A 15467-nucleotide genomic window follows, 5' to 3' on the forward strand; every position below is an offset into this window, starting at 1 on the left:
GTCAGTATCTATTTTTTTACCCTTGTGAAAAAGAAGAATACTTTTGCATAATTAAAAAAAAAAAGAATAATAATAAAGTTTTGGAAATAATTTATTTGAAAAAAAACTACAACTGAATAATGTTTTCAGATACTTCATTGCATGCTAATTGCTAATTAGTTCAAATTTATATTAAATGTAGTTAGTTGAAGTATGTTAAAAAAAAATAATAATAATCTTTAACGCAAATAAAAATGTTTATTATGTTGAATTTGAGTAATTTCAAATAAGATACTACAGTTAGGTTGATACATCAACATGACTGTACATTTTTTAAAGCATGTCAAAAGATTAAAACGTAATGATTGAAAAGGTAAAACTAAAATTCTTACATTCTTACAAAGTGCACTTTTTAAAAGCATACTTAAGTGTGTTCAGAAACACAGTCATTTAAGTAGGCTTAAGTTGCCCTTTGTTTTAATTCATATTATATATATATATATATATATATATATATATATATACATACTATTATGTAAGATATGATGTACACTGCAAGTGCACATTAAATACAAAGTGCTCTTTTTCACAAGAGAAAAGCATTTTTGACATTTCAGGGCCATTTGCATCCTCCATAGAAGTACGAAATCTTGCAAGAACTGGAGAGCTTGACTTTTCACACATGCTGGATTGATTTTCCAAGTCATAACAGGGACATAAAAAGCAATATGTTTTGAATGCTGCTTTTTCTCCAGCCGACTAAACGTTGTATGGAAAATACACATTAGCTCAATTTGCCACATCAAAGGTGGCTTTCGGCTTCCAAGAGCAGATCTCAGGAGAGCCGGGAACAGAAAGGAAGAAAAGAAACAAGGAAGAGTGCTCGGCTAAAACAAAAACGGCGGATTTGGAAAAAATGCCAAGGGGTTTCCTGGCCCTGTGTGGTCCCCCACCGTCAGCATGAGCCTATGAGCTGTCAGGGGCCCCGGCTCTCAACACACCCCAGGTTTAAAAAGCAGGGGCTGGAGGACTGAGGAGACACTCCTTCCCAGCATCGAGGTGTGCTGAATTTGCTCCTTTTCTCTGTGTCTCAGGATGTGTTTGGTTTACAGCCGGGCCCCCGGCATCCTGCTCCTCTTGGCCCACCTCCTCCTGAGCACCAGCTGCAGTCTAGAGCCCACGGGTAAGGACACAGCGCTCCTCTTGTCCACATCTCTAAAATTAGCACAGGTAACGTCTGCTGGTGGGTGTGTGGGTTGAAAGCAAATCCCGGGACTGTAGTGTAGTTTTACACTGCTTTGTATAAAGTCTGTGTTCCCGTTAGCAAGGGGCTCTCAGGTCTTGTCAGGGCAGGTTTGCGGCAGAACCTCTTCAGAAGAGTTACGGCACCAGACAGCTGCTATTTCTGAGAAGGACAGGTTGTTTATAGCCTGGTATTTGTTTTGGTAGTTGAATGGGAGAGAGAACCTGCGTACTGGAACGATCAGGCCAGGCGGACGCTGGAGGCTGCCCTCACACTGCCACTGCGAGCGCATCGTGCCAAAAACCTCATCCTCTTCCTCGGCGACGGTGAGTTACCAACCCAACCGAACACTGCTAGTCAGTCTATGATGAAACTACACTCCTTTAGTGGTAAAGAGTTTTTTTGAGGTTTCAAACACACTAAGAACTCAATATAATAAATAAAAAATATCAATACAGCTATGGAAAAAATTAGGAGACCAGTTGAAGATTGAATCTAAATTTGCGATTTATATGTTTGAGTAAAGCGTAGTTTTTTATTTATTCTGTAAACTAATGAAGACATTTCTTCCATTTTTTTTATTTTTAATAAAAAAAATAAAAATGTAATTTAGAGCATTTTTCTTGCATAAAATGATCACAATGTTCAAAATAACAAAAAAGATGGCATGTTTTCAGACATGTAACCCTGGAATAACTCTGATTTTCAAACACAATGAAAAAAAAAATATATATATATAAAATAAACAAATAAATAAATAAACATTTGTTATTTTGACAGTGTAAATTTCTGGGGTAAATAAAACAACAACTTTTAATTAAAATATTTTTATTTGAAATGTTGAAGAAATGTTATTAGACCTTTATATATATTTATATATATATATCATAAATATTATATTAACATTTTACTCAAACCCATACATAGTAAATCCAAGGAAACTGAAAATGTTCAAGTGGTCTCATAAAAGCATTCATAAGTACTATTTTCTCTTCCTTTATGAATACGTTTTTGTAATTATTACAGAAATAATAAACTGTCACAGAATATATTTACGTATAAACTGAATGTAATGTTTTCTAACACTAACCCTGCATTTCAATTGCAGTTAAATTAAAATGTACTGTGGTTTAAATTTAAATTAAATGCAATTAGCTGAACTTTAGAGTGCTTTTGAATCACTTAAGTGCATCTTTATGTGTAATTTCATAATTACTTTTATTATCTTTGAAATATGGATAAAGTCACTGGTGAATGTTCCGCTCTCACTCTCATGTGCAGTTATAAAATCTCACTATTTATTATGTAGATTTCTATATAGGTGGAAAATGATGCAGTTCAGTATTCCTGATCCACCTGTTGGGTTTATTTTGTGATAATGACTGGCTGGCAGTATATAAGCCCTTACGCACCTGCATGTTACTTCATACCCCGTATTTTTCGGTAGAGTTGATGAGTGGTTTGGGTTCAGGATCAGGCTGTGATATTTATTCCTCTGTTGATCTGTCAGGGATGGGAGTGTCTACGGTTTCAGCCGCCCGTATACTGCGAGGTCAGATGGAAGGACAGTCAGGGGAGGAGACGGTTTTGGCCATGGATACATTTCCATATGTTTCCTTGTCAAAGGTCTGACGCTTCTCATTTCCCACCCTCTTTAATCACTCACAGATAATCATAGCAATCTTGTTGTGCAATTATATAAAGGCAGGTTTGGGCTGTCAGACAAAAGGAACAATGGAATGAGCATGTGTGTTGCATGGAAAAACTGCTGCTTGTCTTGAGATTACATTTTTTTAATTTTCCATATTGAGATTTTTACTAAACTGGGTGTTAAAGCCTGAAAAGCAGAGCAACTGGTTTAAAATCAACTTGAAAATCTATTTACTTTCCCACTGCACATCTGTCTCTATACTGTTAGAAAAACATTACTTTAACAAAGAATCAATTAATAGGATTGTGGGGGGTCTGACCGATTACTTAAAGCTTGAAGTAATAAATAAATATATATATATATTAGGGCTGTATCAAATATTAGATCTTCCATATGACTGTTATTGTGGCCATAAGAGTTCGCGATATCGATATATCGCAATATCTATAGAAACCTTGGGGGGAAAGATATCAGTCAGATTATTTTTGACTTTGTTTACTGAGTTTTTCTTTTTCACCCAGCAAACATAAGGATACTGATAAATGCAGGGCACAAGACTCTGTCTTCTTTCTCTTCTTTCTCTGTCTTCTTTGAAGCTCCTATGAAATAACAAATCAAGTTCAACATTATGATGAAAATATGAATGGTAACACTTTACAATAAGATGTAATTTGTTAACATTCATGTATTACCTAACATGAATGAACAATGAACAATACATGTATTACACAATTTATTAATCTTTTTTAATGTTGATAAAAATAGAGTCATTCATTGGTCATGTTAGTTCACAGTGCATTAATTTATACAAACACAGCTTGTGATTGTAATAATGCATTAGTAAATACTGAAATTAACATGAACTAAGATTAATAAATGCTGTGGAAATATTGTTCATTATTATTTGTTATTTATGTATGTTAACTAATGTAATTAACTGATGTTAACTAACGAACCTAATTGAAGAATGACCCCAGATGAGGCATTAAGTGCATGACACTGTGACCAACTTAACATTTTACAGTTTAATGTAGCAATGTGGTCCTTCAGTTTTTCAAGATCAGCTTTAATCGTGTAACTGTCAATAGATTTTAACAAAGAAATAAAGTGTTGCTATGCACAGGCCGTTATTTATTGCAAATTCAAAAATAAGACAAGTAAAGAAAACGCTGTACTTATTAAAAGAATTACCCTTTACTTAAATATATGAACACAGAAAACCGATGTTAACAGGTTAATATAACATTTCCCATTCTATGACTAGTAAAATAATAACAACTTACTCTGATAAACACGACTGTCCTCAGATCAGGCACAATACTGCCACCTGGGAGCTCAGCCAGGTACTGGCGATGGAGTATTTACATGTGGTGTCACCATAAGAGAACTGTTCATTTTAAATATTGCGGTTATCACTAATACCGATAAATCGTCACACACTAAACACGATAATGATAATTGTTGCTTTGAATATCACGGTTATGTCTAAATATAGTATTATTATAAAATATACTTTAATTTTAAATAAAATATTCAGAATTATATTTTTTGTATAAAATATTTATTGGTTGAGGCAGTGTTTATGCATCAGGGTGATTTGTTTTGTGGATGGATGGATAAATCCAATCCTAAATATAACATAAAAACTCAAAAGCATTAACCTTATAAAAACGATGCAAGCTTCGATTTTTAAAATCATCGAATCACTGAGACATCCAGACATCCGAGTTCCCCTCCCCATACAACTGATACTCTACTGCCATTGGCTCATCTGCATTTGAGGGGAGGGGCTTACCGATAGTTCAGTTGCTGGGTTTGTCCAGATTTTACCCAGCACAGGGTCATATTTAACCCAGCCTTTTTAGAGTGTATGTGACAGAAATGGGCCTCCATATTGTTTTGATAGCAACATATGCACAGCTTAAGATAGAAGAAGTTATCAGTTGATTGCAGGTTATATATTCCTAATGAGTTTCGATAGCACTGCAACCTCTGATCCTGGAGAGGACATGAGGATGAAGGAATGCTTATTACGGATGATCTGTACTATGCATGACATGCCTATAATCACTATATAAATAGGGATCAGAATAGGGTGTAAGGAAATTGTTTATCTACTTATTGTATGCCTTAAAATGCTATGTTTTCAACAGCAAAACTATCAGTATTTGATATACTTAGTTTATGTGTTTCCAAACAGACGTACAGTGTTGACAAGCAGGTGGCAGACAGTGCTAGCACAGCTACGGCGTACCACTGCGGTGTGAAGGCTAATGCCAAGACAGTGGGTTTGAGCGCTAAAGCAGTGGCCTATGAGTGCAACACCACATTTGGCAATGAGGTTTTCTCAGTGTTACATCGCGCCAAAGCACAAGGTATTATCCATTTAGACTCATTATCGCACTTACAGACATGAAACCAATGTTTTTCTGTTGCTGTCCTTAAAGAGACAGTTCACCCAAATACGAAGATTTTGTCATCATTTAATCACCCTTGTGTTGTTCCAAAGCTGTATGGCTTACTTTCTTCTGTTGAGCACAAAATAATTGACATTGACTTCCATGGTTTCTTTTTTTGGTTGCCAACATTCTTCAGAATATATTTTTGTGCTCAACAGTAGAAAGAATCTCATACAGGTTTGGAACAACATGAGGGTGAGTAAATGATGACAGAATCTTCATATTTGGGTGAACTGTCCCTTTATCCATGCAGGATAAATGCGCTGATGGGTGTTTGTGTGTATATATATCCAGGAAAGTCCGTTGGCATTGTGACCACCACCAGAGTCCAGCACGCGTCGCCGGCTGCTGCGTACGCCCACTCTGTGAGCCGCAGCTGGTACAGCGATGCAGACGTGCCCTCCGCTGCCCGCCGGCAGGGCTGCACCGATATTGCCACGCAGCTGGTGACCAACACTGACATTGATGTAAGCCATAATCTGCTGTTTGATGCCATAAGTTCAAAAATAATTTGTATGCTGTACACTGGTGCAGAGCCAGTGACATTGACATTTGACCCCAGGTGGGACCCCAAAGGTTAAAGGTGCAGTAGGAGATCTTGGAAAATGCTAACTTTAACCTGATAGCACTGAAAGCAAACGTCCCACCTTCCCTGCAATCGCCATCCAAAGCCACGGCCCCTGAGCGCATTTACGCTCACAGTCCAGAATACCAGAGACAACATTACTACAATAGGCTACATCGACAGGTTCCCAATTCTAGCCCATGATCCAAAGTGTAGTAAACTAGATTAGGGAGTAGGGAGCAATGAACACTGTGTAGTGTAGTGATCATATTAATCAGAACACAGTTCATGCACATAGCTCACTTCTAACAAGCTGGTTATCTGAATCGCGAAGACTGGAATTGGGAACCGCTTGCCTGCATCATGTGTCATTCACCCGTAAAATATCTTTAAAACTATTACAATACCAGGAGGAAGATCGGGTTGTTGGTGTTTGTCTGTCATTCTAACTCCGTGTGCACAGCGTGCGTGAACACGCTGATGATGTATCCTGTCTGTGTATGCAGTAGTGATGCGCGTGTCGGTTTTTTTCCAACCCGCGGGTCCTGCTTTTATGAAATAATTTGGCCCGCCCCAGCCTGCCCTGCACCACTGTATCTATTTTACAACCTGTCCCGCCCTGCGATAATTAAATAGACATACTAGGCATTGTAATTTATTTCAGCCTGAAAGTGCTTGGAAACATCGCTCTGTAAACTGGCAACAACATACGATTATGAATATGAACCATAAATCAGGTCATATTAATAACAAAATCAACATTTACAAAGCAGCGTTTGCAACTATTTCTGAGAAATAGTTAAAAGTTACTTTTTAATGCCAGGTTGGAGTTATATACTGATTTGTCATGGTCTATGGACCCCCTGAATTAGCCTTGGCCACCCGTGTATAAAACTGTAGCTCCGCCAATGCTTCACAGCTGCAGCTAAATAAATACTGTTGAAATTGAAAATTAGATTCTAGTGAATCGATTCATTTGGATGTTTAACATAAATGAAAAGTCCATGTCAAGTCCCTTTATACTCTCAGAAAAATTCCTGGAGCGGTACCATAAGGTAGAAAAGCTGAATTGTAAATGTATTTACCTTATTTGTGCATTGTACCTTATTAAGCACTAAATGGTGCCTTAAAGTTACCTATAAAAGTGCACATTAGTACCTTTTGAAATGGTATTGCCTCAGTCTTGTACCTTTTTTTCTGAGAGTGTGCTAGGTTTGTACTATATTTTATACGCTATGTTATATATTTGTCACGGTGTCTGTTCTTTGTTTCCCTGGGTCTCCACTAGTGGTCTCACTTTCCCATAGGCACCTCACCGCAGGCACTACAATTCCCACAAGGCCTTGTCCCTTCATTACAGTAATTGCACTCCTGTTAATTGCACTCAGTTGTCTTCACTTCATAGTCATTACTCTGCCTATATTAACCATTCTGTTTCTGTTTGTTTTCATGGAGTCCTTACTTTCCAATACCCAGTTTCCCTGCGTTCCTAGTTTCAAGTTCCTGTTCCTGTTTGTTTGTTTGTTTGTGTTTGGATTGATTTTTGGTTTTGACCCCCTGCTTGTTGGATTCTGATATTGGATTACCCATTAAACTCACACTGCTTTTGAATCTCTCGTCTCCTGTGTCCCTGTGTACCCGATCGTTACAGAAGGACTCCATCATGTCTAGATCCAGTGGTGTGGGACTTCATGCCCGTTCCCCAGCCAGTATTGTGGAGCAGAGGGCGAGATTCATCAAATTAACCACCCTCTGCCAAGAGGGGAATGAGGTGGGTGGTGTGGCTCAAGTGTTCTGGACCCTGGCGGGTGGAATGGGATATAATGATGCGGCCCTGAAAGACATTTTCAACGCCGGTCTGGATGACCCGGTGCCAGAAAAAGAAATGGGTCAGCTGGACCCTTTTGATTTTAAGGAATTCGTTTTTTACCTACAACATCGGCCTCCGTGGGATACCCCAGCCACACCTGTCTCTCCCAGTGGGATGGGCGACTCTAGACCGGGGTCTACACACAGGAGGACAGCCAGCACAGCACCACTGCACAGTACGGCCGCCAGCCCAGCGCCACAATACAAGGTGGTCACCAGCCCAGCGCCACAGCACAAGTTCGCCACCGCCCCAGCGCCACAGCACAAGTGGGCCGCCGGCCCAGCGCCACCGCAAAAGATGGCCGCCTGTCCAGCGCCTCTGCACAAGATGACAGCCACAGTTGACCCTCCAGAGTCGATTCAAGTTCCCGTTGACCCTCCAGAGCCGAGTCAGGTTCCCATTGACCCTCCAGAGTTGAGTCAGGTTCCTGTTGACCCTCCAGAGTCGGGTCAGGTTCCCATTGACCCTCCAGAGTCAGGTCAAGTCACCGTTTACACTCCAGAGTCGGGTCAGGTCACCGTTTACACTCCAGAGTCGGGTCAGGTCACCGTTTACACTCCAGGGTCGGGTAAGGTTCCCGTTGACCCTCCAGAGTCGGGTCAGGTCACCGTTTACACTCCAGAGTCGGGTAAGGTTCCCGTTGACCCTCCAGAGTCGGGTCAGGTCACCGTTTACACTCCAGAGTCGGGTCAGGTCACCGTTTACACTCCAGAGTCGGGTCAGGTCACCATTTACACTCCAGAGTCAGGTCAAGTCACCGTTGACACTCCAGAGTCAGGTCAAGTCACTGTTGACACTCCAGAGTCAGGTCAAGTCACCGTTGACACTCATGAGTTAAGCACTACCACAGTTAGACCTCAGGAGTCAAGTCAAGTCACCGGTGATCTTCAAGGGCAAAGTCAAGTGACCAGTGTTCTTCATGAGCAAGGGCAAGTCACCAATGATCTTCATGGGCAAAGGCAAGTCACCAGTGTTCTTCATGGGCAAAGTCAAGTCACCAGTGTTCTTCATGGGCAAAGTCAAGTCACCAGTGTTCTTCATGGGCAAAGTCAAGTCACCGACTATCTTCATGGGCAAAGGTAAGTCACCATTGATCTTCATGAGCAAATGCAAGTCACCATTAATCTTCATGAGCAAAGTCAGGTCACCAATGATCTTCATGAGCAAAGTCAGGTCACCAATGATCTTCATGAGCAGAGTCAAGTCACCAATGATCTTCATGAGCAGCGTCAAGTCACCATTGATCTTCCTGAATCCAGTCTAAACACCACAGATCTACCAGAATCTCTCCATGTCTCTACTGAACTACCAGAGTCTCACCACATCTCTGCTGAACTACCAGAGCCTCTCCACGTCTCTGCTGAACTACCAGAGTCTCTCCACATCTCTGCTGAACTACCAGAGTCTCTCCTCGTCTCTGCAGAACTACCAGAGTCTCTCCACATCTCTGCTGAACTACCAGAGCCTCTCCATGACTCTGCTGAACTACCAAAGCCTCTCCACGTCTCTGCTGAACTACCAGAGCCTCTCCACGTCTCTGCTGAACTACCAGAGCCTCTCCTCATCTCTGCGGAACTTCCAGAGTCTCGTCACATCTCAGCTGAACTCTCTGAGTGCTCGACTTATCCTGTCGTGGCCACGGAGGCCACCCTTAACCTGTTCATGTTCTCTGTTTCAGACTTGCCTAACCAGACTTGGACTCCTGTGTCATCGATCCCACTGTGGTGGTCTTTGGCGCTGCCCTGGTGGGCTCCTGTGCCGACCTCACGGCTGTGGTGGTCTTCCGTGCCGCCCTGGTGGGCTTCTGTCTCGACCGCACAGCTGTGGTGGTCTTCTGCGCCGCCCTGGTGGGCTTCTGTCTCGACCACACGGCTGTGGTGGTCTTCTGCGCAACCCTGGTGGGCTTCTGTCTCGACCGCACGGCTGTGGTGGTCTTCTGTGCCGCCTGGTGGGCTTCTGTCTCGACTGCACAGATGTGATGGTCTTCTGTGCCGCTCTGGTGGGCTTGGGTCTCGACCGCACGGATGTGGTGGTCTTCTGCGCCGCCCTGGTGGGCTTCTGTCTCGACCGCACGGCTGTGGTGGTCTTCTGCTCCGCCCTGGTGGGCTTCTGTCTCGACTGCACGGAGGTGGTGGTCTTCTGCGCCGCTCTGGTGGACTTCGGTCTCGACCGCACGGATGTGGTGGTCTTCTGCGCCGCCCTGGTGGGTTTCTGTCTCGACTGCATGGCTCCAGTTCCACCTTGCTCCACTCTGGATTCCTGCCCTGTCAGCTCGGCTCTGGGCCCCTGCACTTTCATTTCTCTCCTGGTCTTGTGTTTTGTTATTGTTTTGTTTTTGTTTTTTGCACTTCCTGTATCTGTAACCCTATATTACCTGGCCCTCCAACCCTCCCCCTGGTCCTCCGCCGGTCCACCTCCCTCCTGGTCTCTGTGTTCCTTGGTCTGTTCTTGTGTTTGGGTGGAGCATCTAGTAGCTGCTTCGTAGAGGAGGGGGTAATGTCACGGTGTCTGTTCTGTGTTTCCCTGGGTCTCCACTAGTGGTCTCACGTCCCCATAGGCACCTCACCGCAGGCACTACAATTCCCACAAGGCCTTGTCCCTTCATTACAGTAATTGCACTCCTGTTAATTGCACTCAGTTGTCTTCACTTCATAGTCATTACCCTGCCTATATTAACCATTCTGTTTCTGTTTGTTTTCATGGAGTCCTTACTTTCCGTCACCCAGTTTCCTCGCATTCCTAGTTTCAAGTTCCTGTTCCTGTTCCTGTTTGTTTGTTTGTTTGTGTTTGGATTGATTTTTGGTTTTGACCACCTGCTTGTTGGATTCTGATATTGGATTACCCATTAAACTCACACTGCTTTTGGATCTCTCGTCTCCTGTGTCCCTGTGTTCCTGATCGTTACAATAGTAATATGTAAATTATGGGGTTTCTGTTGTAAACAGATACTTTGTTTACTTTAGTTTGATACTTTGTGTTTTATTATCTTGGCATTGAGGGTACATTTATACAGCAACAATGCACTAAATTATGCACATAAAAATGGCATGATGGGGGCACTTTAAATACCAAATGCATAACTGAAGCAATCAAAATTTATGTCAAAGAAAATAAAAAATTTGTATATTTGTGGTTAACAAATTCTGAATATGTGTTTCTATCGTAGGTAATTCTTGGCGGTGGCCGCATGTACATGACACCCAAGGGTACCCCTGATCCAGAATACCCCTCTTCATCCTCTCGCAAAGGGGATCGCAAAGACAAAAAGAACCTCATTGATGTCTGGCTAAGTGCTCGAAAGGTATCTCAAAGAAATCTTTTATCACAGCACAAATTGTGATTATAAAACCACAATTTTACATCATGAGCTGCTTTGTTTGTTAGGCAAGGAATGCCCAATATGTCTGGAACAAAGAGCAGCTTAGTGCAGTGAATGTTAAAACAACAGACTGCCTGATGGGTAATGCCAGTTCACAAAGATTTGACTGACTTACTATATTTGTCTGCCAATATGACGTTCACATTTATATTTCTCATTCAGGGCTGTTTGAACCCAAAGACATGAGGTTTGAAGAGTTCAGGAACCGCACCCGTGACCCCTCTATTGTGGACATGACTGAGAAAGCCATTCAAATCCTCAGCAAGAATCCTAAAGGGTTTTTTCTCTTTGTGGAAGATGAGTATTTACCATTTACTCTGGTGTGACACTTTTGTCAAGATACTCTGCTTATAATGAATCATGTGTCTGTTTGTTCTTTACGAGGTAGAATAGACCATGGTCACCATGATGGGGTTGCCAAGCTTGCTCTAACTGAAACCATCATGTTTGACCGGGCAATCCAGAGAGCGTCTGAGCTGACCAGTGAATCGGACACTCTCACTGTTGTCACTGCAGATCATTCCCATGTCTTCACTTTTGGTGGAAATACACCACGAGGGAACCCTATTTTTGGTACATTTTAACTTCATGTCATGGAATTGAAATAATTACAATGTAATCTCTGTCATGACTACTCTCAGAGAGAATAGCATGGTAATATACATGGTTTTGTTAATGTGTTTGGTCTTGGTGGAATAGATCTGCTGTTGCGGCAGAGCATGTACTGAGACTTGCTACTGTCAATACATCCACAACATGCTGCTATGAGCATGTAAGAAATGCTGCTGCTGCACATATAACATATATGAAATCACCTCATAGCAAATGTATACAAGTAAAGCTGGGGAGGTGGAGGGTTTCTGAAGACTAGCTAAGTATTTGGATGTTGAGCAGCAAGCTCATTGGAACCCATCGGCCTGGTCCATCTAGAGTTTTATGATAGAACTTTGTTTTACAAAGAAAGACATGCTAATATACTGGACTACTCTTACTATGTCTGTAGTATGTATACTGTGGAAAAGTACTGCAGATCCGCCCTATATTACCCTTTCTTTGTGCTTTCAGCCTTCGTTTAACCTTCTAGGTTAGCATAGCATTAACCAGTTAAGATCTTTTTTTTTTTTGTTATAATTATCTAGAACAATACACTGAAAATCATTTAAAAAGTAAAAAAAGTTTTGTTACGATCCCTATTCCCAGTCTACGGTTGGGAGTGAGAGTGACAGGTTAACTTAAACTTAAAGGAATAAATTAAAGAAAAACGTGGAGGAATTACCTCAGTCCTCTGCTCCAGAAAAATGCAACCACCACTTAGTTTGACCATTTAAGTAATTTATTTATAAAGGGAAGCAATAAATGTCTTCAGGAAAGGGCCTGGCCAAAACAACAAACAAAACAGCAGCTGACTAGCAGGAGGAGTACTAAATAATCTATCCAAGTAAAAGAAAAGAAATCAACAACAAAAGCTTTCCTCAACTCCCTCACTAACCAAAAACAGGGATAAACATGAGTACAAAATAAAATGGCACCCTCTCCCTACAGCTTCCAATACGAACCATAAATCAAATAAAGTGAGTTACAATACCTCTTAATACCTTAACAAAAATAAAAATAGAAAAATAAATGTGATACACTCTGTGGCTTCAACACACCACTTGTGCACAGGAATACAACTCACTTTCAGTTCTTATCACTTAACAACTATTTTAACCTTACACCATCAACAAGGAACACAATGCAGGTCTGGAGCCTGCTACCATTTTTACTTTGACTCATTTAATCAGACTTCAGTGTACTTCAGATCTTAAAAGTATATTACAAAACTGTACTTGCCGATAGTATAATATTAATTAAATAAAAGCTACTGAAGTTAAGTTACTTAAAGTGAGTACACTTTCAGGATGTTGATTAACATACTTGAGGGTCACATTTCATATTAAGGAATTATATAACTATATTTTGTAACAACCATATGTATAAGAGTAATTGGAACCATTTGATCCAGGGGGTAGAGATGGGTAGGTTTAGGGGTGGAAATGGGATCCAGGGGGTGGAGATGAGTAAGTTTAGGAGTGGAAATTGCATCCAGGGGGTGGAGCCAGGTAGGTTAAGTGGTGGAAATGGGATCCAGGGGGTGGAGATGGGTAGGTTTAGGGGTGGAAATGGCATCCAGGGGGTGGAGACGGGTAGGTTAAGTGGTGTAAATGGGATCCAGGGGATGGAGATGGGTAGGTTAAGTGGTGGAAATGGGATCCAGTGGGTGGAGATGGGTAAGTTTAGGGGTGGAAATGGGATCCAGGGGGTGGAGATGGGTAGGTTTAGGGGTGGAAATGGGATCCAGGGGGCGGAGATGGGTAGGTTTAGTGGTGGAAATGGTATCCAGGGGGCAGAGATGGGTAGGTTTAGGGGTGGAAATGGGATCCAGGGAGTGGAGATGGGTAGGTTTAGAGGTGGAAATGGGATCCAGGGGGCAGAGATGGGTAGGTTTAGTGGTTGAAATGGAATCCAGGGGGCAGAGATGGGTAGGTTTAGTGGTGGAAATGGGATCCCGGGGGGCGGAGATGGGTAGGTTTAGGGGTGGAAATGGCATCCAGGGTGTGGGGATGGGTAGGTTTAGGGGTGGAAATGGGATCCAGGGGTCGGAGATGGGTAGGTTTAGGGGTGGAAATGGGATTCAGGGGCCGGAGATGGGTAGGTTGAGGAGTGGAAATGGGATCCAGGGGGCGGAGATGGGTAGGTTTAGGGGGTTGAAATGGGATCCAGGGGGCAGAGATGGGTAGGTTTAGGGGTGGAAATGGGATCCAGTGGGTGGAGATGGGTAGGTTTAGGGGTGGAAATGGGATCCAGGGGGATCCCATTTCCAGATAATATCTGGTGTTGTATTAGACGGCCATTGTTTCAGTTTTTTTTTTATCTTTCTTTCAGGTCTGGCACCCAAGAAGGCTGAGGATAGTCTTCCATTCACTAGTATCTTGTATGCTAATGGACCAGGATACAATTATGTGAATGGAACACGAGGAAATGTTTCAGCAGTGGATCATTGTAAGTATTTACATAATTTACTATCTGTCCCTTATATTGCTGTCAAACACTAAAATATACCTTATTTTATTTGTAGTTAGTGAAGAGTACATGCAACAAGCTGCTGTTCCTTTAGAATCAGAGACACATGGAGGGGAAGATGTGGCTATCTACGCAAAAGGCCCAATGGCTCATCTCTTTCATGGAGTCAAAGAACAGAATTATGTGGCCCATGTGATGTCTTATGCAGCATGTCTGGAGCCATACACTAACTGTCCACTGCGTCTTCATAGCTCAGGGGGCTGTAAAATCACTCTTTCAGGGCCCCCTGTCTTAATAACCGGCGTGTTTTGGCTTGTCATGAGATGACAGACTCTAATGCATAAGTCATTATAGCTCCAGGACACTTTGGGGCTTTTTGGAGATTTATAACCCAAATAGTTTATACTGAAATTTGGTGCTCTGCAGAATTGCAATGCTATGTATATACATATAAAGATTTCTTTTTTTTTTATGGATGTATTTTATAACCATATTTTTGTATATATTGCGCAATGGAAGACTCTTTTGCACTGTGACTATACATTTTAAACGTGAGACCAATAAACTTTCTAAAAAAACAACAACATTACTCATATTGTCATTGTTATGTGATTAAATCTTCTGTGGCATGAATGCCGTCAGATGTCGAAAGCAATTACATATCCATTACTGAGGGGTTAGAAAACTAGCCGTATAACATTAGGTCATGATAAACATATCTATAAATCTTAATTACATTTTATTTAAATCCAGTTCCAGTTACTATTTTGCATGCAGGCAATGCATGAACTGATAAACATTGAATACAATGCAGTTTACATTGTCAAAAGCATTCCCCAAATCCGCAAATGTAAATATTGTTGTGCGCTTTTAGACATGGACCATCAGCAAGGCAGATTAATCAATATTTTGCATGCTATATTTACTTATATTTACAGTCGATCTTTTTGATTAACTGGTTTATTGTAGGATCAAAAATTTATTTAGAACAGAACAATGCAGTACAGTACAGTTCATTTTGGCAAAGAACAGAACAATTTAGTAAAGAACCGTTCAGAACAGAAATGCACAGAGCAGGTTAGACGAGTACATTTTAATAATTCAGTTTAGTGCAGATAACTGAATTTCACAACAAAGCAGAACAGAACAGTTCAGTAAGGATTTAGACAGTACATAACAGTTGACAAATTCAATGCAGAAGAGCAGTACAATTAATTTAAGAAAGGTATATTGTAGTAAAGAACAGCACAGTTCACTA

General features: G+C 41.4%; 1 protein-coding gene across 2 annotated transcripts; it reads left to right on the top strand.

Annotated features, from left to right (window-relative positions):
- The first annotated feature begins 909 nt into the window (after positions 1–909).
- Positions 910–14780, top strand: LOC132131752 (intestinal-type alkaline phosphatase-like). 2 transcript variants are annotated; one of them, XM_059543847.1, is made up of 11 exons: positions 922–1162; positions 1429–1548; positions 2733–2848; positions 5074–5248; positions 5627–5799; positions 10934–11068; positions 11152–11227; positions 11309–11443; positions 11528–11719; positions 14072–14188; positions 14265–14780. In XM_059543847.1, the coding sequence occupies exons 1-11, from the start codon at positions 1075–1077 to the stop codon at positions 14534–14536; spliced, it is 1599 nt and encodes a 532-aa protein (XP_059399830.1). In that variant the 5' UTR covers positions 922–1074; the 3' UTR covers positions 14537–14780. The 2 variants fall into 2 exon arrangements, with proteins under 2 accessions (XP_059399829.1, XP_059399830.1); XM_059543846.1 differs by lacking the exons at positions 14072–14188; positions 14265–14780 and having other exon boundaries at positions 910–1162; positions 11309–11447; positions 11531–11640.
- Positions 14781–15467: the final 687 nt, after the last annotated feature.

Source organism: Carassius carassius, chromosome 48 (assembly GCF_963082965.1).
Source record: "Carassius carassius chromosome 48, fCarCar2.1, whole genome shotgun sequence".
Lineage (NCBI taxonomy): Eukaryota > Metazoa > Chordata > Actinopteri > Cypriniformes > Cyprinidae > Carassius > Carassius carassius.

What these genes read in the sequence shown, in the direction of transcription:
- LOC132131752 (XM_059543847.1), top strand. Translation starts at nt 1,075, where the DNA reads ATGTGTTTGGTTTACAGCCGGGCCCCCGGCATCCTGCTCCTCTTGGCC. An exon ending in CATATGTTTCCTTGTCAAAG is followed by an intron (nt 2,849 to 5,073) that starts GTCTGACGCTTC and finishes GTTTCCAAACAG; the next exon opens with ACGTACAGTGTTGACAAGCA. An exon ending in ACATCGCGCCAAAGCACAAG is followed by an intron (nt 5,249 to 5,626) that starts GTATTATCCATT and finishes ATATATATCCAG; the next exon opens with GAAAGTCCGTTGGCATTGTG.